At 57.6% G+C, this 25,539-nt stretch overlaps 1 protein-coding gene across 2 annotated transcripts; it reads left to right on the top strand.

Annotated features, from left to right (window-relative positions):
- The first annotated feature begins 925 nt into the window (after nucleotides 1-925).
- Nucleotides 926-21,121, top strand: AKT1 (AKT serine/threonine kinase 1). Of its 2 annotated transcripts, none has more exons than XM_084792805.1 (14): nucleotides 926-988; nucleotides 4,159-4,294; nucleotides 12,971-13,099; nucleotides 15,795-15,906; nucleotides 16,195-16,342; nucleotides 16,766-16,897; nucleotides 17,003-17,068; nucleotides 17,455-17,523; nucleotides 17,788-17,913; nucleotides 17,982-18,110; nucleotides 18,184-18,398; nucleotides 18,584-18,671; nucleotides 19,743-19,845; nucleotides 20,188-21,121. In XM_084792805.1, exons 2-14 carry the CDS (start codon nucleotides 4,249-4,251, stop codon nucleotides 20,265-20,267), a joined length of 1,443 nt encoding a protein of 480 aa, XP_084648931.1. In that variant the 5' UTR covers nucleotides 926-988; nucleotides 4,159-4,248; the 3' UTR covers nucleotides 20,268-21,121. The 2 variants fall into 2 exon arrangements, with proteins under 2 accessions (XP_084648931.1, XP_084648930.1); XM_084792804.1 differs by lacking the exon at nucleotides 926-988 and adding an exon at nucleotides 1,816-1,951.
- The last annotated feature ends 4,418 nt before the right edge of the window (nucleotides 21,122-25,539 follow it).

Consider the following 25,539-nt stretch of genomic DNA (forward strand, 5'->3'; position numbering starts at 1 on the left):
TCATCTAACCTGGGAGCTGCCTCACTTGAGTCCTACCAACTGCCAGCAGCTGCAGGTGAGAAGACGACGACCTCGGTGCCTAGGAGAGGGTCAGGGACCCCAGTTTTTGTTGGAGACGTCTGGCTAAATAGAAATGTCAGCAGCAGTGAGTCTCAGTGACACGGGGCTCTGGGGCTTGCTTCTTGCCCCGTGCTTCTGTCTGGGAGGCCCAGATGTGTCGCTAAAGTGTGGGCCCAAAAGAGGGAGTCGGTCGCCTTGCCCACCCTGACCGTATGAAGACCGTGGACAAAGGGGAAGGTGGAGACGCAAGGAAGGCAGGCAGGACTGGGCACTGCCTAGAAACAGGGCTCACCGCAGGTAGGAGTGCTTCAACAGTGGCTCTCAGGGAGAGCACCAAAGTGAGACAGGTCTTTAGAGAACGGCCAGAAATTGCTCCGTCTTCCACAAGAGGGCGCCCTGCTGGCTCCTAGTGGCCACTCCCCATTGCTCAGACCGGTGAAGCACAGGGATCGGGGAAGCAGGGAAGGACTAGTGGGGCTGGGGTGAAAGTTTAGTGGGTGAGTGATGGATCTGTGTGTGATTCTCAGGCTCTGAGGGCAACCCTCAGGCCAGGGTACAGCTGGAGCAGAGCCGTCACGCTGCCGGGCCTCTGACTTAGAGCCCTGGAGGCGCTCTGAGCTGGGGCAGCTGTGCGGCAGAAAGGGCGCAGAGCAGAGCCCCCACCCCACCCCACCCCCCGCATCGCTGTCTGATGAGTGTGCGTCCCCTGCTGAGGGGAGAGTGAGTTCTTCTCCGGGAGGGGGGCGTGCTTCTTAGGTTCAGCCCCAGAGGAGGAGCCCCAGTTTTAGCAACGACTCCATCCTGGGCGATAGCTTGTACTAAATCTACCCTCCTGTTTGTTTACACTCCAGGTGAACTCTGACCCTTGGATGAAAAACAAAAAGAAAAAAATGCCCCCCTCTCGGAAAAAATACCAAACACATTGAAGGTAAACTCACAGAGGGTTGTTATCAATACGGGCCTCTGGGATGAGGGAGGGGCCCCGCGCAGGAACTGCTGGGGCAGGCAGAAGGGGGTTGGACTGAAGATGGGTCAGAGGCTGGAGCCACCTTGGCTCTTCAATTCCGGGACACCATAAGGAACCGCCCCCCTCCCCCCGTGCCTCGCCCATCTGGGTCCGCAGCAAGGTCTTGGCTGGCTGACTGATTCCAATCTGCTCCCTCTGGGTGTCCAGGTGTGCCCCCTTCTCCCTGTCACCTGCAGACTCCTTATCAGTTTCTGTGGCAGACAGTACCGAGTTGATCGAACCCTCCTTCTTGGGTAGTGTGGCCTTTAGGACACCGGTGGCCGGTCTCTCCCGGCTCCCAAGATGGGGACAGTTGGCCCTCTTGAGAGTCAAACTGATTGACTCCCCCACACCGGCCTCCGTGGGGTCTGGAGAGCTAGGCCGAAAAGTGCCCGGTCGTTCACAAACAGGGGGTACCTAGCTGGAGCTCTGGATCGGCGGCGGGGCTCCGTTACCCGCGTGGCCCTGGCTTGGGGCCACCCGAGGGCGGCGCCTCCGGGGCCGCGCTCGCGCTCACGGGGTGCCTCGCCCTGGCCGCGGGCCGCGCCGGGGGCGCCCGGGGCGGCGGAGGCGGATGTGGGCGGGCGGCGCGGGCGCGGGGCGGGGAGAAGGCGGGCCAGCGGCGGCGGCGGCGGCACGGGCACGGAGGCGGCAGGCGGGCGGGCGGCCGGCCCAGCGCGGCAGCGCACGCGAGTCCGGGACAGGCGGAGCGGACCGAGCAGCGCCCGCGGCCGGCACCGCGGCGGCCCAGATCCGGCCAGCAGCGCGCGCCCGGCCGCCGCTGCCTCCAGCCGGCCCCGCCCAGCGCCCGCCCGCGGGATGCGGAGCGGCGGGCGCCCGAGGCCGCGGCCCGGCTAGGCCCCGTCGCCCGCACGCGGCGGCCCGGTGAGTGCCCGCGCCGCGCCCTGTTCCGGGCCGCGGCCACTCTGCTTTGTTCCCGGCCGCGCTCGCGACTCCGAGCAGAGCAGGAAGTGGCCGAGCGGAGGCCTGGGCGGGGAGCGCGCGGGGCCGGGCTGGTCGCGCAGGAGGCCCACGCCGGCGAGGGTGCGGGCGGCCGCCGCGTGACCTTGGGTGGCCGCTCCGCGGGGCCAGGCCGCGGGAGTGGGGCGCTGTTAGCGTGCGCAGCGGGGGCCGGTGCGCCCTGGGGCCTGGGGCTGTCTGGGCACTCGGCCAGCAAGGGTAGGAGAAAGGCTCGCCCCGCGGCCTGCGTGCGGTGGGAGGGCCCTGGGAAGGAGAACTCATTTCCCACGGACAGAAAGTTGTGCGCGGTGGCACGGTGCCCAGGCTAGCCCACAAAGGACTGCTAGCCCTCCTGGGCCCGGAAGCTGCTTCCTGGACTAGGTGGTTTCTGGAGGTGCTGGGGCCTGGAGGACGGCATGGGCTGGGCCTCTGGGATCCGGGAGACCAGCGGCCGGCGAACTGATGGATCTGTCTAAAGAGGGCTGGTTTATAAGTTAGGCGGTGGTGAGACCTCGGGCCTCTGCTCTATGGCCACACTCCTCCTCCTCCTCCTCCAGGCCCCCCGGGCTTGCTCACGGTGGTGGCCAGTCTTAACTGCTTAGAGTCATCACTCAAGTGAAGGGCGAGTCGCCTTGGTCGGGCCCCAGCTGGGCGGTTGGCTCACGGGCCACTGTCCCAGAGGGGCTGAACTCTGAAGACTTAACAATAGCAACCATATGCCCTTCCGGCAAGGCTCTCCGGGGGCATGATGGGAAGAGTGTCCCATGCTCGGGGCTGTGGACATTGGCAGTAACATTGCTGTGTCTTTTCACTCGAAGCGTATGGATTTATTTTTACATGGCTTCTGGACAGCTGACTGTCATCCATAGACCTTGGGTCGGGGTGGGGGTTGGGGGACATCCAGAAAAGAGGTCTTGCTGTCCAACCCTTTGCCTCCAGGCCACACCCACTCTGACAGCCAGGAGTTGGGGTTTCTTGGCTTATGTTTTTCATTCTGGCTTTCCAGTGCCACCAGCATGCCGAGGGAAGGGTGCCTTTAGCTTCAGACAAGGCAGAGTGACAGTGACTTTGGGGCCAGCTTGAGCCTCCTGGGCTGGAGAGAGATGACTTAGGGAGGTTGTCTGGGTCAGCTGTCCCCCATGAGTTCCAGGAGAAGGGCAGCACAGGCTCACCGGTAAAGCAGTGCTGAAATGCACTTCCCCAGAATGTCCCGGGTTGGTGGTACAAGACCTATGGTTTGAGGATTCTGAAGAGTTCCTCCAGCAGAGAAGCCATGGCAGGGACCCTTGCAAGATGAGCAAAGTTTGCTTTGACGCAGCTTAGCCGGTGGGCCGCTCAGGACCCTAAGTCTTGTGTGTTGCTTGCCCCATTTGTGGGCTCCTGAATTCGTGACTGTGGGCTGTAACCACCCTGCCTGCCGTCCGTGCTCCTTACCAGCAGGTGGTCTAAAAGTCTCCTTGTCCCAGGCACAGTGTGAAGAAGACCTGATGAGGAACCGTAGATGTCTTGAACACATGAGCCAGATGAATGAGACAGCTCCAGAAGCAGGGTGCTCTGGTTTTGAGGGGGCCTGGGGTTTCGCCTCAGGAGTTTTTAGTGTTGTCCTGAGGACCCTGGGCTGTTTTGTCCTGTTATCCACTCTGCTTGGGCTTTCCAGGCTTTGCAACCCTGCGTTTCTAACCCCGATATGTAGGCATCCTGTGATTGGCCAGGCGTCCTACACTGTAGAGGGTGGTGAGAACACATGGTATGGACAGCAAACAAGCACCCCACCCCCACCCCCTGGTCACTAGTGTGGGGCGGGGCGGAACAGAAACAGTCAGGGCTGCCTGGAGGAGGCGGCCTGCTTGCTGGGGTAGCCAAGTGAGCGAGCTGCCCGTTTTTTAGGAAAGGCTTTCTGGAAATGAGTGTTCCAGAAGAGGCCAGGGACATAGGGGGTTGGCCACAGCCTTGCATCCCAGACTAGCAGGTCTGGATATGGGTACGGCTGTCAGGCAGGCTGGCAGAGAGTAAGGGTGAGGAGAGAACCTTGGACATGAGGGGACATGGGTAACTGTGGGTCCTCTGGGGTTCACTAAAGCTGACCCCAAGCAGGATGCTGCCTCCTCACATGCTCTTTTGGCTTCTTCTAGACGCTGCGGCCAGGCCAGTTGGGCTCAGTCTGTTGAGAAGAGACTCTGAGCATCCCTGGGTTACCCCGGTCTGTGGGGGCCACGGATACCATGAACGACGTAGCCATTGTGAAAGAGGGCTGGCTGCACAAGCGAGGTCAGTCCCTGCAGGAGGAGCGCGCCTGGGCCTGGGCCTGGGTCTGCCCAGCTCTTGGATATGGAAGTGGGGTGGGGAGGCTGTCCTGCCCCAGCAGGCAACGACGTTGTGGCAGAGTCAAAGATAGTCGGCTGTGTCCAGGCCTGCTAGGCTTGCTTCAGAAGGAGTGTGCAGGCCCAGTTTTTCCCATAGTATGGAGGCCATGGCCTCCTCCTGGGGCCTCCTGGACAGGGGCTGAGGCCCCGCGCAGGGCCCTGCTGTGAGTGGCCTGGGGGTGGGGCCAGCTGCTACAGCCTCGCTCCTGGCTTTCCTGGAAGGCAGCAAGGACATGGCTGCTGTTCCAGGGTTGGCAGGCTGGTAGCCTGGGCACTGCCCAAGGGCTCCTGAGGGCAGGCAGGGCAGGGCTGCTCGGCTTGGCCCTGTGCCCACCTCAGGCCTGGATTCCTGAAGTCAGGGGGCTCATCATCAGCATGGGCCCAGCAGAGGCATATTGTCATTGTAGCTGAAGAGCTGACTGAGCTGGGCTCTTCCTAGGTCCAGGGCCCCCCACCTTCCAGCTTACCCACCAGCTGTTCTCCCCACCCCCACCCCAACCTGCCTGGAGTACGGTTCAAATCCTCAGGACAGTCGCTAGCTCTTGCCCCAGGGCAGGCATCCCAGCCCCTCCTGACTTCCTCTTCCTGCAGACCTGCTCCCCGCCAGAAGTTCCAGGGCGAGCATCCCTGCCAGTGCAGGCCATTCCTCCCACTCCCCTCTCTAGGTGTCCAGCAGAGGGGATTGGGCATTCTCATGGCTTGTGGGGGACACTGACGACGATGGGAAGTGGGAACAGAAAGCAGTGTTAGGTGCGTGGGGTCTATAGAGCTCGCCGGAGAGCAGGGTGGGAGCCTTGGGGCTCAGGGAGGCCTCAGGCTGCCAGCTCCAGGGAAGATCTGCGAGTCTGCTGCTGGGCTCCTCCAGGAGGCGGTCACCTGGGCCCCTCGTCTGGCTCCACTATGTCCTGCCCCCACCTGCCTTCCCGTCTGCTCCCCAGTGCCTCCTTACCTGGCCCCCTAGGAGTATGGCATCACCCTCTGCTGTCTGCCTCACCTCTCAGTCCTCTTTGGAAGTGGGACTCAACCCCTTTGGCTTCCTTTTCTCAAACCTTACCCGAGTCCTTACACAGCCTATTTCATGAACAAATGCTTATTGTCTGGCTGTCAGAGTTAGGGCCTCAGGTTACTGGGACATTCCCCAGGCAGGAACCCTTCTGAGGCCTTCTTGAGGGAGTGTCATATTGTTCCTTCTGGCTGAGCTTTCTGAAGGGGCCAGGTGGAACAGGACATCAGGCCCTGTGGACATGCGGGGGTTGCGTTTGAACTTAATTTGGCAGGTGTTATTGTCCCTCTCCAGGGGAAGGCCGTTGAGATTTTTAGGCCTTGGCTTCCCTGTTTATGCTGTGGTAGGTAAAGGTGTGGAGAGGAGAGTGTTATCTGTGGGATGGCCCACCTGGACCCAATGCCTCCTGCCCTGTGCAGTTGTCAGGGGCCGCCCGTCTGTGGGGTAGGGTCTTCCCAGCCTCAGGGACAGCTGCTTGGTGACCAGTCTCGGGCCAGAAAAGACGGGCCATTCTCATGGCCTCTTAATCCCCCTTCAGCTCCAGTCCAGGTGGTAAGGGCTCTGGTGGGGCGAAGGCGTCCGTATGTCGTGTTCCTGGGCAGGTCCTCCTGCTGTGTCCTACTGCTTGGCCTGGTGGTGCTTGCTGAGAAAGGCCTGTCTTGGTGACCTTCATGTCTCCCTGCTGAACACCCCCAGCCCTGTATGTTATGGGCTCCAATTCATGCATACATCATTGGTTTGGGGTTCTAGCCCTCTCCCTGTTTTGAGTTGCCATGTCAGTTCAACCTCTAACCTGAGGCCACTCTGCCTACTGTAATTGTCCCTCAGTGACTCATGATCCCTCGGACCCTTGGGTACCGCCCCCCCTCCCCCTTTGTTCCTCTGTAGGTTCGAGCACTGCTGACTGGGAATTGACCCCATCTCTGCTAGGTCCCCCAACCCCGACCCTCCGTTTCCAGCCAGGGGCTTGGAGAACCCCATGTCAGTCTTGGCTGAACTCCCTGTGGGCTGACCACGCCTTCAGAGCTATTTGGGCACAGAAGGGGGGGGTGTTCCTCCTCCTCACTCCATGGCTGCAAGGACCCTAGGTCCTTTCTACTTCTGGGGAGTTAGGTATCCACCCCTCAGGAAGTGTCCCCAAGCCACTTCCTGGAAGCTTTATTTGTGCTCTGGGCCAGAGGGTGCCTAGGCAGGTGCCCAGCACCAGGGCAGACACTCAAACTGCGAGCTGTGTGTTGATCTGCGGCTGGAACTGATGAGCCTCTGGGGGTTAGCCTCCCTGTGTGTCCAACAAGAAGCCCAAAGACGAATGGAGCTAGAAGCGAGGTGGCTGGTCTGGTGGACAGATGGGTGGACAATGAGCGCAGTGGTCTCACCTGGGAGAGTGGGTAGGTCAGGGCTCAGTGCTGGTCACATATCCCCAAATGCAGAGGTTTGGGGCCGATGAACCCTGGCGGTGTCTTAATAGCCAGCCTGGGGTTAAGTTGCAGGTGTGGCTGAACTTGTCTGACCTCTGATTTCAGTCCTGAGATTGCAAATGAGCTGTGTACTGAGGGCACAGGCCTGTCCTGTCTGTGTTACTCTTCTGGGTTGATGCTCCCGAAATCCCTGATATCTGCTGGGTTGTATGCACAGGAGCTGCCCTGGCAGAGACTGTGGCCAGGGAGTCTCCTTTGATCTTCTTGGCCACCTCATGTGCTCGCTCACTCAGCAGGCTGTTAGCTGAGGGCCCAGCAGGATAGGAGCGGCCTGGCTGCGCTCACTGGGTCAGTACCTGGCAGGTGGAGCAGGTTGGGAGAGAGATGGAGGGGTGGGCATGTAGTGTGGGGCTGTCTGTCTGGATCAGTGAGTGCTGAACTCATCGCATCCCGGGGGAGCCCAGTGTGCAGGTCAGCGTCTAGGGACAGGAGTGGTGCTGTGTGTGGTACCCACTGGAGAACTGGACAGAGGGGACAGCACACTGCAGTGCGTGGCTGCAGCTGCAGCTGGGGCTTGGCTGCTGCTGGTGCTGAGTTTCCTGTTTTGTGAGCGTGTTGAGTTCTCCCTTAAAAACAAACAACAAAAGAGGAAGCTGGGTAGCCTTCCACTGGGGTGTGAGGGGTCATTGCTGGCCCAGCCTGGTGTCTCCAGAGTGGGCAGCACTCCTCTCTTCCACACCGCTATCCTCTGGACAGAATTGTCCCAAAGGGGCTGAGCCACATGGAGGCCACAAGGAGGTGAGGGAAAGTGCGTGTGGACGTGGGACTCCACTGAGCTGCTTCTTGGCCCTGCCAGTTCTGCAGGGAGGCAGCGTGCACTGCACAGGGGGACACTGAGAGCTGAGTTGGGAGGAGGTGGGGTCCTACGTGGATGGCCAGAGCCAGGACCCACTGTCACTGCTAGGAGTAGCTTGAGGGGTTGCACCAGGCTGGTTCCTAGAAATGCCATGGGCTAGCGGGGAGAACTGTCCTGTCCTTTGCTGGCAGTCCTTCCTGCCCAGTCACACCCAGGCCAGGCCTAGAGCCAGCACCAACCCTTAGGCCCTCCCTGTAACAGTAGCTGCGGCTGTCCCAGCCACCCCACTGTGGCTGTGCTCCACTCACGCCCAGCACTTCCCCAGAAGAGCCTCTCCAGCCAAGACCTAGGCCCCAGCCAGGGTGGGTGGGTGGAGGAGCAGCCAGGAGCCCCTCAGTACCAGTGGCTTGTCTGCAGGGAGCTGCACTTCCTGATGTGCAGGGACTTATCTTTTGCCTCTGGATATCTTGCTTCTGTCACAGGACAGGGGCCATGTGGCTTGCACAAAAGCTGGGACTAAGCTGAATGGGATGATCTGAGTGGTACGGGAGGCTTGGGATGTGCTGGGTGTACAGCAAGGTGGGGCCCTAGGCTGGCCTTCCTTTCTGGTCCTGGGAGCGTAGGGAGTGCTGTGGAGGAGGTGGATATGCATAAGGCGTGAGTGGGTAGATCACAGTCTGGCTCAGGGAGCTGGGCTGGGTGTGCCAGTAGGGAAGCGCTCTGCTCCTGGTCTTTTCTAGAAGGCTGGAGACCTAGTCACCACCGTGTGAGGTAGATCCCAGAGCAGTGGAAGGTGCCAAGGGGTCTGTCACTTCACTTGCAGTGTGTTGTGTGCTTGCTGTGTCTTGGCCCTTCTGCCTAGGCCTGCCTGTGCGGTTTGTGGCCTGGCAGACCCTCAGCTCTGGTTATTTCCTGCCTCTTTGTTACCTCTAGGGTCCCTTTATCTAAGCCTCAGTTTCTCCAGAGAGATAGTGGGTACAGTGAGCCCTACCTCCTGCTAGGTGAGATTTTAGAGTTACAGGCTGTGGCAAAAAGCCCGCCCAGGCTCAGTGGACTGCCAGCCTTCCTTGGGCCCAGACTGGGCATTGGCGCCCCACCCTGAGCATTGTTGGAGCCCTACATGAGCACTCCTCTCAGAAAGGAGTCCTCTGCCTAGGCCATACCTGGTGACACCAGACCTGGAGTGTCACCTGCTCATGGGCAGTACACCCTTCCACTCGCTGCCTTTGCCCAGCTCTTGGTCACTGAGTCTATTGGGGATCAAGAAATATGGATCCCAGGGTCTCCAGAGGGGCCTAGGCAGCTGGGCCTGGGAGATGACCTTGCCACCTGCTGACCACCCGCTGCCCAGCAGGCAGCGAGAGCCAGGCTGATAGCTCCCAGTGGGCTGCCATCCGCAGACCAACCGCTTGCTCAATGTGCTGGAGAAGGTAAATGGGCGCCCGGCAGCTGTCGGTGCGATGGATGTGCTGGTGGCGGGGGACGTTTGGTCGCTGCTGTCAGCTGGCGCCTGCTCCCCGGGCCTGCTGGGGCTCACTTTGCTGTGGAGAAACAGCTCGGTGCCGCCTGGCGCCTTGCCAGCTGCTGCCTGCCACTGCCACCGCCACTGCGGCAAAGTGTTTATCCAGCAGTTTGCCCAGGATCCAGGGACTTGGAGAGAGTGTTCACAGTGATCAGGACACAGGGCCCAGGCCCATGTAAGAGGACTCTTGTGCCTACCTAGGGCATGGGTACCCCTAGGCGTGTCCACAGGGGTAGGTCGTGGCCTTAGCCAGCCTGCTGCCCTCCCACCTCCCTCCCTCTCTCCTTCCCTCCCTCCCATCTTCCTTCCCTCCTTCTCTCTAAGCAGGATCTCTGTGTAGTCTTGGCTGGTTTGTAACTCACTGTGTAGACTAGGCTAGGGTGGCCTTGAACTTTGAGTGCTGCACTGACACACCCAGCTTCCCCCGCTCCTTGCACAATGATTTAGGTACAGGAGGCCCTGGGGGAGACATGTGGAGGCTAATGCACACAGATGCTAGAGGGGCCAGGCCTTGAGGACAGCAGTGAGTGGCATCTCTGGGTACCCTTTCCCCCAAGATTGGACAGTATCTTGGAAGAGTAGGTGGAGGTGGGCCTGAGGGAGCCCTGGAGGTGTCGGGGAGCCCTTGCCTCTTCTTAGGTGCTGGTCTTGTTGCAAGAAGATGGGGTAGGCTCTTGGGTAGGGCTGGTCCTGGCTTTGTCTCTGCATAGTGGGGGTGAGGCCTAGATGAGCTTGCAGGGGTGTATGGTGGGGAGGTGGGTCTGCCGTGACATCAGGACTGGGCAGGGGTGTGTGGTGGGGAGGTGGGTCTGCCGTGACGTCAGGACTGGGCAGATGTGTATAGTAGGGAGGTGGGTCTGCCGTGACATCAGGACTGGGCAGGGGTGTGTGGTGGGGAGGTGGGTCTGCCGTGACATCAGGACTGGGCAGGGGTGTATGGTGGGGAGGTGGGTCTGCCGTGACGTCAGGACTGGGCAGATGTGTATAGTAGGGAGGTGGGTCTGCCGTGACATCAGGACTGGGCAGGGGTGTGTGGTGGGGAGGTGGGTCTGACGTGACATCAGGACTGGGCAGGTGTGTATGGTGGGGAGGTGGGTCTGCTGTGATGTCAGGACTGGGCACAGCCCTGGGTGTCTGTTGTTTGGCTGTGTTTTGTTTCTGATTGAGAAGCCGTTGTCAGGCATCTGGCCTCGAGAGCCATGGGGGCCACATTGTGGAGGCGGCAACTGGTCATTTGTCATCTGTCCATGTATTTGTGAACACAGGCCTGGTAAGGAAATTCCAGGTGGAGGAGCCCGGCACCTCTCCTGGACCATGTGTACCTGGGTTCCCTGGGGCTGTGTAGACAGGTGGAGGGCCCGCCTGGGGCTGTGCTTCCCCAGCTGGACTCTGGCTTGCCTGAGTTCAGGGTATGGAGCATCCAGATGGTGTGAGGCAGCCCAGAAGAGCCTGTATGGGCCAGAGCAGACCCCTTCCACAGAATGGCTCAGTGTCACTCTCTCTTTGCTAGAGTGTAAAGAACTGGAGGGAGACGTGCCAATGTGTGTGTCCCCAAGAGAGACCCCCAGAGTGGACAGGGTATTCCTTGCTCCCATGTAGCCATGAAAGTCAAGGACAGCCACCTCTTGGATTTGTCTGTCCTGCTGGCCCGTTTCTACAGTGGGGTGGGGCTTGGGGTCTGTCTGGACTGAACTCATTAACATGCAGGCCACAGCCCAGGCTGCAGCTGGCTCAGCTGGTACCCCCAGTGACCACTTGGCTAGACCTTGAGGCCGGAGATGAAGAAAGAGATCTGTGTGTATCAAGAGCTGCGGCCCTTTCCTCTGGAGGGGCTGCCACGGGAAAGACTTAATGAGGTCGCTTAGCTTTACATTTCTCCTTGGCAGTGTGGCCTTTGTGTGCTTTGTGTGGCCAGGGAGGGAAAGACACCTAGGTCGTGGGGCTGGTGAGTGCCACCCTGCCTGTACCTCCAGGTCCACAGTCTGGAATCTGCCTGGCTGGCCTGCAGCCTGGTCATGTAGTCTAAGAGCCTGTATGAGATACAGGGTCAGGGTGGTGGTCTGCGTGGGGAGGGGGGGTGTACAAAGCTGGGAGCCTGCACTGGGCACAGTGGGGTGGGCAGCAGTTGGTAAATCAAGATGAATTTCTGGGGCGCGGGTGCGTCGCTCATCAGCCTCCGACTCAGTTAGTGTCCCGGGGAGCAGCAGCTGGTGAGATGGGAGGCACTCCATCAGGGGCCGACAGCTCCAGACTGGCGCTGGCGGGTGGGCACACGCGGTGGGTGGCCCAGGAAGGAATAGGAGGGGGGTGGGCTGCACACCCGCCAGTGGCTCTGCTGTGTTACTCAGAGCCCCTGCCTACCACTGCACCTTCTAGGTCCTGTGCCAAGGGAGGGGCTGCCGGGCTTGTGAACACTTGCAGGTGTGTGCCACCTGGTCAGGGGCAGGGCTGGTGCCTGCAGGGGCTCAGGGGACTTTGCAGAGCTGGGTGGGGACCCTGTCCTGTGTTCTTGTTATGTAGGGAAGTTGTTCAGGCCTCAGACCTCCCGAGGGAGGGAGGGCTGGCTTTGGCCATTGCTGTGAGGCCTCCAGTGGCTGTGGGAGGTGGCTGGGTCGGTGAGCTGGGTTTTTGGGACCTAAAGCTGTGAGGCTGGATTAGGTGGACAGGTGCCGTGGATACATGTGGATTGTCGGCCCCTGAAGAGAGACAGAACAAACTTGCCTGTGCCCTGGAGGAGCCCCAGCCACATTTGGGCACATGCTAAAGTCAGGAGGGCTTTCTTGCTTTGCTGCCCCTGCCTGTTGTGGGGCTGGGGTCTATGGCAGTGCTGATGTCAGACCTAGGAGATCTGCAGTGATGAAGAAGCAGGACCCCTAGCCCTGGTAGCTGCTCGCCCCCTGGCGTGGGGGTCTTAGCCTGGTGGGGGCTCTGAGCAGTTCCCTGGGCTCACCATGAGCCTCCTCCACCATTTAGGCTTTCTTTCGTCCTGCTTCAAAGTGCAGGGTTTTAGGGTCATGCAGAGCAACACTGGTGCTTGGAAATGCTTCTGAGCGTGTTGACTGGAAGGGGCTAGCCAGGGGAGATGAAGGAGGTGGGGCATGGGCACCCTGAAGTGTCCTGAGAGCCTGGCGGGGCTCCTGGTTGACATACCATACTGGGTAAATGGCCTCTCACCTGGGAAGTGTTCTCAGGGAACACCTATATTTGGTACCTACCGTAAGGGGCAGGGCACAGAAGGAAAGCTGGTGAGCCTGTCCAGAGCCTGAGACCAGGGTGCTTGACCTTGTGACTTGGTCTGTGCCCAGGAGAACCTGGTGGTGGGTAGCCTGGACAAGCAGTCGTTCATCACACACCTTTCTACGTGCCCTTGTTTAGGTCCCTGTGGGGCAGGCCGACTTTATCCCAGACAGAGCTCAGGGACCCCAGCCCTGTGGGCTGCCCCTCCTGTCCTCAGCCTAGTGTCCCCTCAGATGAAGAAATTGCCTAATTAGTTAGTTCCCTGTTGTTCAGACTCCTTGCTCGGCAAAATGTAAATTAAACATTTTTTCCGGGTGTCAGTATGAAAAATGACAGTTGCTGGGAGACCACAGAGGACATCTGCTCTGACGCCTGAATGGCGCTGGCTTATGGCTGATGCTGCAGAACGGAGGGGACAATGTTCCGGTGTACCTGGGCGACCGGGGCAGGACTCAGCTGGCCGCAGCACCCCTGTCCCAGCTGTGGCACCTCCTGGGTCTGCAGTGGCGTTCACAGGCAGTTCCTTATGTCTTGTGTCCCCACAGGGGAATACATCAAAACCTGGCGGCCACGCTACTTCCTCCTCAAGAATGATGGCACCTTTATTGGCTACAAGGAGCGGCCTCAGGATGTGGAGCAGCGCGAGTCCCCCCTCAACAACTTCTCAGTGGCACGTAAGCGTCGTAGCCACGTGGGCTGAACGGGACGGCTAGACAGGACAGCAGGGAGGCTGAAGCCTGAGGAGAGCCCCCTCTTTGTCCTAGGGTGCTGGGCATTGCTGGCCCTCAGTTACCTCCTGTAGGGCCGGTGAGAGGCCAGCTCTGGTGGGACCAGGGAGCCCTTGCTAGAAGGCTGACTGGTCCAGCATGTAGTGACCTGATTTAGAGGATGGCTTGACCTGGGTCCCTCTAATGGGGACTAAACAGCCATTCAGGGACATTCATTAGGAACTCTAAGAGCATGTGGCATCCCAGGAACCGCCTCTAATTCTCCCTGGGAAGGCCATCAGAAGCCCTTTGCCCTATGAGTCTTATGGTTCCCTTACCTGGAGTGCCAGCGGGAGTGAGCCTTACTAAGGGTTGGTGTTGGGGACACTGAAACTACCTTCCAGAGCCTGGAGCTTGAGATGCTGCGTTCTTGTTCTCTGTGCCACATTGTGACAGCCCAGTTCTGCCCGGCCCTGGTAGTTTTGTAGATGTGGCTGAGTCTGACTGTGTTAAGCAGCAGTGTGTGTGAGCTGTGTGGGTCACTAGCGGTCACTAACTGCGCAGTCTGGGGTCATCCTTGGGCTGGAATCTAGAGTGTGTGCCTACCATAGCTTGGTCTGCACTCCATCCCCTGAACCACCTTCTTTTTTTTTTTTTTTTTTAGACAGGTTTTTCTGTGTAGCCATAGCTGTCCCAGACTTGCTTTGTAGACCAGGCTGGCCTTCAACTCACAGAGATTCACCTGCCTCTGCTTCTCTAGTGCTGGGATTAAAGGCGTGAGTCCGAGCCTAGCTCCCCTGAATCTGTTGGTGTGCTCTGCCCTGCAGGCAATGCTGTTTGACCCGCCTAAGATCCTAGGCCAGCTCCCAGGTCTGCCCCAGAGCCTCGGGGCTTAGCTTAGCTGCTGCCTATACAGCTGCACGGGGATGGCGGGAGGAAAGGGGCCTCTCCAGAGCAGACATGTAGCTACAGGCACCAGCCAGGGGGCTCCTGAGCAGTGGGCAGGGCTTGGCCTTCAAAAAGGTCCTGGGCCTCAGGAGGTGGGCAGTTTATACCTAGTGGGGAGCAGAGCTGGTGGAGCTGTGTCCAGTTCAGTTCAAGTTCTTTTCCTCAGAGCTGGGTTCTGAGGGTGGCTTGGTGCGAGTTTTCATCTGCTGGCCCGACAGGCTGTCTTAGACGTGCTGGGGACAAGGCTCAGGGTTATTTTCCATCCCATGTTGACACAGGCTTTCCCCAAGGCTGGGCCTCAAGCCCCTTTTGGCCCCTGGCTTGGCAGACTGCCCCCAGCTCATTCATTGGAGCCTGGAGGCCCCTCACATTACCAGGACCCAGACAGTGGAATGTGGGAGGCCCCTCAGCCCCTCCTGCCTTACAGTGCCTTGCCAGGAAGCCCTCTGGCTGCACACGTACCCTCAGGGCCTGGGCTGTTCCCTTGTCCCACCCTTAAAGGTGCACACACTGTAGGTGTGTGTCCACCTCCAGAGTGTGCTCCAGTGAGTGCTGGGTCTGGGTGTTGCATGTGTCTGTAACTTTTCCAGAGATTCGGCGTGGTTGGGGAAGCAGCAGGCTACTCCTGTACCCAATGCGGTGGATGGGCTGTGTACCCCTGCCCCTCCTGGGCATAACGGTGTCCTCAATCCCTGAGGCCTAGCATGAGGTCAGCACTTTAGGAGTCACAGGGCAGGGCTAACTGATACAGCCTAGCCAGCCTCTCGTAGAGCCTCCCCCTCAGAGCAGAGGGCCTCGGCCGGCAGGTCTTGGCAGTCTGATCTGTGAAGGGCGTCAGGGCTAGAAGAGCAGGTGGAGCGGGGTGACCTGGCTCATGCTGTAGTCCTAGCACTCAGGAGGCTGAGGCATGACTGCCTCAAGTTCAGGACCAGCTTAGACTGCATAGTGAGTTCAGGTCAGTCAGAATTACATAGCAAGACCCTGCCTTAGGAAACAAAAAGGCCAGGGGTAGAGGCTGAAACCTGTAAACTAAGCATGTGGGAGGCAGAGACAGAGGCAGGAGGATTGCCATAGTTTGAGGCTTCTGATCTATTCGGAGTGTTCCAGGGCTACACAGCAAAGACCCCTTATCAAAAATAAACATTTGTCTTAAAACTTTTAAAATTCTTTACATTTTACTGTTTTGTGTAAGGGTGCGTGCGTGCGTGCGTGCGTGCGTGCGTGTGTGTGTGTGTGTGTGTGTGTGTGTGTGTGTGTGTTGCTTGTAGAGATGGGAGGAGAGTATCAGATCTCTGGAACTGGAGCTACAGACAGTTGTGAGCTGCCATGTGGGTGCTGGGAATTGAACTCCAGTCCTCTGGAAGAGCAGTTAGTGCTCTCAATCAATGTGCCATCTCTCCAGCCCCTCAAATAAATTATTTGGTTTTTTGAGACAGAGTTTCTGTGTACCCCTGGCTGTCCTAGAACTTGCTCTGTAGATTAGGCTGGTCTCAAACTCACAGAGATCCACCTGCCTCAGCCTCCCAAGTGCTGGGATTGAAGGCGTGCGCCACCACCGCCCAGCAAATAATTTATGTGAAGGGAAAATGGAACGCACCTTCCTGGGGCAGGATGGGTGCAGTGGGGGATGGTCTGTCTGGCCAGGACTGTGAGGAGGGTTTCATGGAGGAACAGGTGGATTGTGCAGATAGATGGTCCCTGACCTCTCCTTTAGAATGCCAGCTGATGAAAACAGAGCGGCCAAGGCCCAACACCTTCATCATCCGTTGCCTGCAGTGGACCACAGTCATCGAGCGCACCTTCCATGTGGAAACGCCTGAAGAGCGGTGAGTGGGCAGGGTGTAGACAGCCAGCTACGCCGTTGCTCAGGGACATGCTTGCTTGAGAGCCCAAGGCCTCGCTGAGCCCACTCTGGAAGAGGAGGCTGGTCCACGTGGGGCATGGGGAGCAGCAACGGTGTCCCTAGTACCTTGAGGTTCTAAATTCTTGAGTACGTGGAGACCCAGTTGTGGGTGGTTGCCTGCAGTTTTAGGACTAGGCAGCCAGGCAGGCGGTGGGTGAATGCCATGGCGCAGCTCCTGCTGGTGCCTGAGGCCTCACCTGACCCGCTGCAGGGAAGAGTGGACCACTGCCATCCAGACTGTGGCCGATGGACTCAAGAGGCAGGAGGAAGAGACAATGGACTTCCGATCAGGTTCGCCCAGCGACAACTCAGGGGCTGAGGAGATGGAGGTTTCCCTGGCCAAGCCCAAGCACCGTGTGGTGAGTCTGTGCTCTGCATCTACTGGGGCTTCAGGTCCAGGTACCCCTGCCTGGCCTCTTTCTGGGCCTCCTGCCTAGGTCCGATGCCCCCCTGACATGGGCTGTGGGTATAGCTCATTTGGCAGAGTGTTTGCCTAGCATGCCTGAGACCCGAGTACTTAGAAAAAAGAAAAAAGGTGTAATGCAGATGCCCACCATCCCCCAAGCCGCAGTGCTCTGAGCTGAAGAGCCCTTCACTGAGCCCACAGCCCTGCAGATGTGAGGAGGGCCTGGCTTGTCTCCAGCTCCTTGAGTTTGCTGTAACTGGAGGAGCCTTGCTCGCTCTAGACACTGTCAGGCTGAAGGCAGTGGCAGTGCTGTTTATTTCCCTAGGCTGTGGTGAGCAAGGCTCCTCCCTAACTGGCTCGTGTCTCCTACCCGCAGACCATGAACGAGTTTGAGTACCTGAAGCTGCTGGGCAAGGGCACCTTCGGGAAGGTGATCCTGGTGAAGGAGAAGGCCACGGGCCGCTATTATGCCATGAAGATCCTCAAGAAGGAGGTCATCGTTGCCAAGGTGCGGGGGTGCGGGGAGTGCCGGGGGGGGGGGTGCGGGGCAGAGCGGGGGAGGGGGCTGAGAGGAGTTCGGGGGAGATGGGTACTCACTGGGTTCTCCTTCCAGGATGAGGTTGCCCACACGCTTACTGAGAACCGCGTCCTGCAGAACTCTAGGCATCCCTTCCTTACAGTAAGTAGTGACCATCAGCCTGACGCACGCACACTCACACACTCGTGCAAACGCACACAAGGGCTTCATGGCCTCCAGCCCTCTCAGACCCATCTTCTAGGCTGGCTCCTGGAGGTTTCCTTGGGGTTTGTTGGTACAGTCAACTTCTGAGCCATCTTGCCCTGCCCTTGATCCCAGACCTCATGTTCCTCATTGTAAAATGTGCAATTGGCACAGTGCCTTGCATCTGTAGTCTCTGCACTTGGGTGGCTGAGGCAGAGGATCTGCTGAGTTCCGGGCCATCCTGGGCTGCAGTGGCACCTTATCTCAAGACACAAACATGCCCTGGCACATCTTGAGGGTGGCTGGGACTTCCTCGGCGCTCAGCCTGTCTGCTTCCGCTCCAGGCCCTCAAGTACTCATTCCAGACCCACGACCGCCTCTGCTTCGTCATGGAGTACGCCAACGGGGGTGAGGTAGGGCTGTAGGCAACTGCAGAGCTGGGCGCGGGATGGGTGGCCTTGTCCCTCGGGGAGCCTTAGGATCCCCTCTGTGGCACAGATGGAGCTGCCAGCCCTGGCTGTGTGAGCCTGCAGCTGCTTGTTTTGGGATGTTCTCTTTCTGCTGAGTTGGAGGCTCTGGGCCCTCAGGTTCCTTTGGGGGCTAGTGCCTAAGCTCTGCCTTGAAGGTTGTGGGTTGGGGCCCTCATGCAGCTCTCCTCAGCACTCTCCACCTCACAGCTCTTCTTCCACCTGTCTCGTGAGCGTGTGTTTTCCGAGGACCGGGCCCGCTTCTATGGTGCAGAGATTGTGTCGGCCCTGGATTACCTGCACTCGGAGAAGAACGTGGTGTATCGGGACCTGAAGGTGTGTGCACGGACTGGGGGAGGAGGGCACTGGGCGCTGGGCTGCTCTAACCGGGGCGTCCCACACAGCTGGAGAACCTCATGCTGGACAAGGACGGGCACATCAAGATAACGGACTTCGGGCTGTGCAAGGAGGGTATCAAAGATGGCGCCACTATGAAGACCTTCTGCGGAACCCCTGAGTACCTGGCCCCTGAGGTGCTCTGCCACTTCCTGCGTCCCTCTCCCCACCCCGTGCCCCGCACACATGGTGACACAGTCCCCCATCTAGGTGCTGGAGGACAACGACTACGGCCGCGCGGTGGACTGGTGGGGGCTGGGCGTGGTCATGTATGAGATGATGTGCGGCCGCCTGCCCTTCTACAACCAGGACCACGAGAAGCTGTTCGAGCTCATCCTCATGGAGGAGATCCGCTTCCCGCGCACACTGGGCCCCGAGGCGAAGTCCCTGCTCTCCGGGCTGCTCAAGAAGGACCCCACACAGAGGTGAGGGCCGCCAGGCAGGACTGCCGCCCACTGTAGCCACCGTGGCCTCAGTCTCAGTCCTGGGTGGTGGCCAGGCAGCTAGGGGATACCTCAGACTGCTCGGGAAGCCCCACCCTGTGAGCATCCCCAAGAGCCTGTCACCTTGCATGCCATGTCTGAGACCTGGACCTGTCTCCTACCCACAGGCTTGGTGGCGGCTCCGAGGACGCCAAGGAGATCATGCAGCACCGCTTCTTTGCCAACATCGTGTGGCAGGATGTGTATGAGAAGAAGGTGGGCATCTGGCCACAGTGCCCGTCTGTGTGTGTGTGTGTGTGTGTGTGTGCGTGTGCGTGTGTGTGTGTACGTGTACACATACAGACACTCTCACTCTTTAGTTTTCATTGGCTCAGATGCCCATGATGGGCTCACAGCTCCGTGGTGATCACATGCCCCGCCTCCTGAGCAAAAGGGACGTGCTCACGGTCTGTCCTGTCCCTGTACAGGGTAGTAGGCTGCCCTGCACACGTCATTCAGCTCTCGGCCTCTCCAGGTCCTTGATGGTGCTCTTGCTGCTCAGAGGTCTCCTCATGTGCCACATCCTGAGAGCCAGCAGAGGGCAGAGGGCAGAGGGCAATGGCTAGGTACGTCCCGCTCCAAGGAGAGCCCATGCCGCTCTCTGGGACAGCACCTGCCCTTCTGGCACAGTGCAGGTTCCCTTCAGCTCCTGAGCAGTCTTAGCCCAGCTGATGAGGCATGGCAGGTGGCCTCAACACTGTACCTGCTTTCAGTGTATCCAGGCTGCCCTTCCTGAGTGTTCCTTCTAGGCCACATGGGACAGCAGGCTTGGGTAGCCCACACTGCCCTCTGGTCATGTGGGGTGTGGATGGCACTCCTCTCCTGCCTATGCCCAACTAGAGATCCTGTGAGTCAACATGTAGTAGCACTGCCCGCACACGAGCCTTGGGGGATGGCATTTGAGGACACACAGGGGTGTTAGCATCTCTAGTGTGCACATCACCTTCCACCTGTCTCCTCTTCCCGGCTGTCAGTGAGCCAGGTGAGCTCACCTCAAGTCTAGTCTCCTTTGTGTCCTCCTCCACTTAGGAGAAAACTTAGGCTGGCCACCACCACATGCCTTTAATCCTAGCACTTGAGGATTTTCTGCTGCCTGGAGATGGGTAGTCGCTACCTCTGTCCCTCTGGGGCTTCTCTGGGTGCTCTCTCCCCTGCCCACACTGTCCTGCCCTGTTTCACCTCCTAGAGCTATGCCCTTCTGCTAGTGACTCACCCCTCAGGAAGTCAGTATTGCCTGCATGAGGGAGGGGCTGGTACACAGTTGTAATCAGTTCTGTTCGTCCACAGCTGAGCCCACCCTTCAAGCCCCAGGTCACCTCTGAGACTGACACCAGGTATTTCGATGAGGAGTTCACAGCCCAGATGATCACCATCACACCGCCTGATCAAGGTGAGGGCTGCCCCTCTAAGGTGCCTCAGTCTCAAGCTTTTACTGATACTAGGGTTTGTTTTGTTTTGGAACAAGTTACAGGTTCCCATGTATTTACTGGGAAATGAATCTGGTCTTCTGTCACAGCAGCCGTGCCCTTAACCGCTAAGCCACCTCTCTAGCCCCAAACCCACACTTTTAACAAAGCCCCCTTTTGAAGGGTGGTAGCAGTCAGGCTAAGAGTGAGCATTCTGAGGGCCAGGGTCACTGCCACTCGTGAGGCCTCCTTGTACCCTCTACTTTGTGGCAGGTGGGTAGGCTGTTTGTGGGGTCTGGGTCTGAGCCCTGTCTTGTGGCCCACAGATGACAGCATGGAGTGTGCAGACAGCGAGCGGAGGCCGCACTTTCCCCAGTTTTCCTACTCAGCCAGTGGCACAGCCTGAGCCAGGGCAAGGGCTGGCAGCTCTGCACTCCTGCATTGCCGTCCAGAAGCCCCACACGGATCATCTGTGCCTGATGGTTTTGTTTCTCGGATGCACTGGGGACGAACCTAGCCAGTGCCCAGGAGCAGGGAGGACATTTCTCCTGTGGGCAGCAGCCTGCCTCCCAGCCAGGTCAGGAGGAAAACTATCCTGGGGTTTTTCTTAATTTATTTCATCCAATTTGAGGCCAGATGTGGCCTCTGTGCCCGGAACAATTAGATTCACGTAGAAATATAGTAAGGACTTACGCGACCATGTGCAGTGTGGGCTCATGGGCCTGGTGGGTCCTCTCACTGCCCCTATCGGTCTGGCCACCCTGGCCACCTACTGTCTTTAGGGTCCAGAGCCAAAGTCCAACCAGAGGGCACCAGAAGCACCTCACTGTGGTCTGCTAGCTGCCTCTCTCCCTCTGGGGTGGGAGAGGGCACAGAGCAGCCTCGGCACTAGGGCTGGATGGATGGCCAGGGCTCACCTAGGCTGACAGAGGAACACGAATTCAGCTTGTTGCTGTGTCTCATGCTGTTCAAAGGCATTTTAGAGGATTTTAATCTTGGTGACAGCAGAGCCCCTGTCCTCGCCCTCCTGTGTGGCGGTTCTCAGGCGCACTGGGCGTGTCCGCCTCACTTGAGCTCTTCTCTTAGCACTTCTCCTTTTAGATGCTTTACTTCTCTGGCTGTCACCCCGGCCTGTCCCCGCCTGGCCACACACTGGCCGTTGCTGCACCATGTCGTTTTTTACAACATTCAACTTCAGCATTTTTACTATTATAATAAGAAACTGTCCCTCCAAATTCAATAAAAATTGCTTTTCCAGTTTGTGGTTTGCTTTGCTGGATGGTGTGAAGTGTGGGCGCCCTGCTTGTGGGTTTGAAGGTGAACGGTTGTGACTGGGGTCACCTCAGGGTAGGTCCTAAGGTTCCAGTGGCGGACGTCCTCCCCAAAGGATGCTATCCAAGCCACCTGCCAGCCCCACCGTGTGTGTGGCTGGGCAGAGCAGGAAGCCAGGCCCTGATACCAGGAAGGACAGCAACGTGTTGGGGATACAGTTTTAAAAAGGGCTCAGGAGGCCCTGGTTGAGGTTACATAGCACATCTGTGACTGAGCAGAACTGGGGCCTATTCTGGGTTTGGATGATGGTGACAAGAGCCAAGGTCACTCTAGAATGTCAGCAATCCAAGTGCCTCCAAGATATATTGCATATGCTACTGGTGACGCCTGGTGGCTACTGGTGGAACTGCATCAGGCAACAGCAACTGCCCAGCAAAAAACATTTAGAGGCCTCCAGGCGCTGGACTGACTCCCTGCTGGTGGTTTTGCTGGGATGGAGTCTGACTCCTGCAAAGACGGGGCAGGTGATGGTCTGGACCCATAGAAGATGAAAAGATTTACTTCTAGAACAGCCCACGTTTGTCTCTGGGTGACCACAGGCCACATTAAGTGGTGACTTCTAGAGCCTTTCTGGAACAGTACACAGCATTGCTTACTGTATTTTTGAAGTAAGAATTTACAGATTTTAAAAAAGCACCAGATCTGGGTGGTGGTACACACCTTTAGTACTAGCACTTGAGTTCAAGGCCAGCCAGGTGTACATAGCAAAACCCGTTAGGAAGGAAGGAGGGAGGGAGAGGGGAAGAAAATAAGCACAGGGCAAATAGTGCTTTTTGTGACCTAGAGTGGCTGAAATATAGCAACAAACACAGCTAAAGGCCAGGGCGGGGCCCGATGGAGTGCTGCAACTGCTCTTTCCAGGAGACCCCTCAGGGATGTCTCCAGTACAGAGGAAAGGCCCTGAAGTCTCGGGCGTTTCACAGTGTATGCGCCCATCACAGAGCTGGGCGAAGCTCCTAGTGGGAGTGAATACGCTAACGGTGACTTTCTGAGCCTACTGTAGTTCATGCAGCTGACCAGCGGAATCACTGTAGGCGGGAGCCAGGCATCTAGGGAGTGTTCTTGGGACATGGTACCCTCACCAAAGGCAGCCGATAGCAACCAGAGCAGATGAAGGGCTAGGCCCTGCAGCCATGGTAGTTAGTTAGGGTAAGCTTAAATGAGGTGTCTAAATTACTCTAACTCATAAAGCAGAAAATAGGATGATGTTTGCCAGGGTGGGGACCAGTGGGAATGAGGAGTAATTGCTTAATGGTTATAGCTTCCATTTAGGGAAATGACCTACTAAGGCCAAGAAAGGAGAAAGAGAAGTTTACTGTTTATCTTATGGGGGCTGAGTTGAAACAAGACCTTTTGATGTTCTGGAATATGTTTGGTTAAACACTTGTAGTATGACACTATTCCTGGGGAGATGTGAGCAAACGATCTGTTCACCCAGCTAGGGAACCAATTATAGACCAAAGTACAGATACCAAAGTCCAACCTGATGAACTAATGAGTTTTACAGGGGTAGCATGCAAAAATATAGGTGAGCTAGGCAGTGGTGGTGCACGCCTCTAATCCTAGCACTCGGGAGGCAGAGGTAGGCGGATCACTGAGTTCAAGGCCAGCGTGGTCTACAAAGGAGTCCAGGACAGCCAGGGCTAACAACAGAGAGACCTTGTCTTGAAAAACAAAAACAGCGTGTGTGTGTGTGTGTGTGTGTGTGTGTGTGTGTGTGTGTGTGTGTGTGTGTGTGTGTTTATTTACAGGAATAGAAATGACTCAAAAGGCAGCTGCATCACCAAGGCATGGGTGAAACATACCTCACAAACTATAAGGCAACTGAACAGCCTAAAGAGTTGAGCATTTGAGGTAGCTAGGGGATTTTGCCTGTTCCAGGCAGATCTGAGAATGCTTGAGAGGGACAGCCCTAGTGAATCTGGTCAGTTTCGGGGACTTCCTGAAGCCTTTGAGTTTATTTGAGCTTAAAGAGCTCCCTTGCAGGAGTGTTTCACCATGTGTTCCCAACACCCTGTGTCTCCAAGATGGGAAAGTTTAATCTTGCAGGAAAACTGCTACACAACTGTAGCACTGACAGTGGCTTTATAAGGCAAAGCTTTCACCACAAGGAAGGGCTAGGTGGCCTGCACTAGGGAAGGGGAGGCCTACCCAGTGGATTCTGAAGGCCCTGGTGAGGATCCTGTCCACATCCCTTTGTTGGGAATGTGGACTGCTTCTTGTCCCTTCCCTGGCTCTCAACAATATGAGTAACACCTTCAAGGGCGTTCTGATGCAGTGTGCAGCCCCCAATGACAATCTGGCACGCAAACTCTGCCCACCCGAGATCTAATCCCCTAAACCTTAATCCTTTATACAAGCTCTCTGAATCCCTCCCACACCACAGCTGAGTGCTCCACAGACAGGAGCTGACACCCTGGGCCCATCTTAGTTCCTTCTTTGGGGTTACATCTACCGGGTGCTGTCCAATGTCTAGCTACTTTGTTCTTTTTCAAAGTTGCACAGGGACTGGAGCACTGTTAGTAAAATGCTGGCCATGGACACATGACCTAAGTTTTGACCCCAGAGTATAGATTTTTTAAAAAACCAGACAGAGAGACAGCATCTGTTATCCTGAGGCTGGGGAGACAGGCCCACTGTACAGAGAGCCTAGCCTAACCAGTAAGCTGCAGGCCAAATGAGAGGCCCTGCCTCAAAAACCAGATCAAACCACTACCACAAAGTAGATTGCTGGCTCCACACATGCACACTCATGTGCACACCACACTGGCTTACACACATACACTGCCCAGTTAAGTCCTGCTACCTTGTGGTTGGATGTTGGGCAGATCACTGAAGTCTATAACACGTAAGGGGCCATTTCAAGCCACAGATCTTGGGAACCCACAAGGCAGCTGGAAGGGATAACATCCACATTCGGTACAGTGCAATCAGAAAAGCCTACGTGGCTCTATATTAAAGCAGTGGGATGCTTCTGAGCCCAAGGGCAAAAATGAACCACACAAACAACCAGAGGAAGAGCCTCCAGCCAAGGAAGTGAGGGGATCTAAGGTGAAAGCATGCTTAGCTTGGACTGAGCCCTACTGGGGCAGAGTGCAGGAGAGGTCAAGTCTCTGGTGTTTTACTTTTAGGGCCAGCCAGCTGCTTATGAGGACAGCCTGAAGGTGGTGGGGGCTGTGCAATGATCCCAATTGGTGACAGAAATAGGCTGGTGACAGCAGGCGCTGGGGCAGAGAATGGCGGAGTGGGCTGGAGGAGAGTGGGGAGCCCCAGGGCCTGGCGGGAAGCTAGGCCGGCGGGAAGCAGCACCAGGAGCCATGGGCCAGGTTTGCTTTGGCCCCCAACAGCCAGCTCCTTGTTTCTGACATTTGCAGACAAGTGTTACTGGCTTCAGCACTTAAATCAGCCTCAGGCAGCCTCAGAACTTTAAGATCCACACACACCTGTGATCCCAGCACTCAGGAGGCAGAGGCAGGAGGATCTCTCTGAGTTTGAGGGAAGGCTGGTTTACACAGCCCATGCCACAAATAAATATAAATGAGTAACTCCACGGAGGATCCCAAATCCCATCCTCAGAGCCTCGCAGGCTGGCCTGGGTGCCCCTCTTCTCCAGCACTGCCACAGCAACTTAACTGCTACCCCTGGCCCGGATGGGCCCAGCTCCAAGCCACGGTCTACAGACCACCAGCTTTCACCCTCAAACTAGTGAGAGTCCCATTATCCAAGCCAACATAAGGCCTGCAGCGCCCCCAAACCCTCCTGCTCACAAAGGGGCTGTGGCTGTGGGCTAACTGTCCAGTCTTATCAGGAAACTTGAACCAAGCTCACCTAGGACAGCCCCTCACGATGTGTATGGGGACCACAGCCTCAGCTGCTCTTGCAGGCAGGGCGAGGGGAGTGCTGCACTGCTGCCCACCTACCAGCCAAGCACTTAGAAGTAGCAGATCTTGCAGGCCATCTTAGCTCCTGTGAACCCTTCCAAAGCTCTGCATAAACTCCACCTCTGAAGACACAAGGGCTGTCAGACCCCTAATTTCAACAGGACAGTCCACTGGGCCAAACCTCCTGGAGGGCAAGAGCTCTTCAAATCACCTGGGGCTCAGCTACGCAGGTACTGGCCTAGCACAGGTGACCACTCTGCCACCTGACTCCTGGGATCTAGCTGCCTCCCTCTTGGGCAGCTGAGCGAGGCCAGGAAGGACTCTCTGGCCTGGCTGGCCTGTCAAGTGTGGTAATAAGCAGGGATCTCACCAGGCCAAGGTGACTGAGCTGCATGCTGCTGCGAAAGTTTGCCCCTCCAGTTGCCACTGCTGCCCTCACCACGGTTAACAGACAGAAGGGAGTCC

Source organism: Acomys minous (genome assembly GCF_964271855.1).
Source record: "Acomys minous genome assembly, chromosome: 8".
In the NCBI taxonomy this organism is placed as follows: Eukaryota; Metazoa; Chordata; class Mammalia; order Rodentia; family Muridae; genus Acomys; species Acomys minous.

What these genes read in the sequence shown, in the direction of transcription:
- AKT1 (XM_084792805.1), top strand. Translation starts at nt 4,249, where the DNA reads ATGAACGACGTAGCCATTGTGAAAGAGGGCTGGCTGCACAAGCGAG. An exon ending in AAGAAGGACCCCACACAGAG is followed by an intron (nt 18,399 to 18,583) that starts GTGAGGGCCGCC and finishes TCCTACCCACAG; the next exon opens with GCTTGGTGGCGGCTCCGAGG. An exon ending in CATCACACCGCCTGATCAAG is followed by an intron (nt 19,846 to 20,187) that starts GTGAGGGCTGCC and finishes TGTGGCCCACAG; the next exon opens with ATGACAGCATGGAGTGTGCA.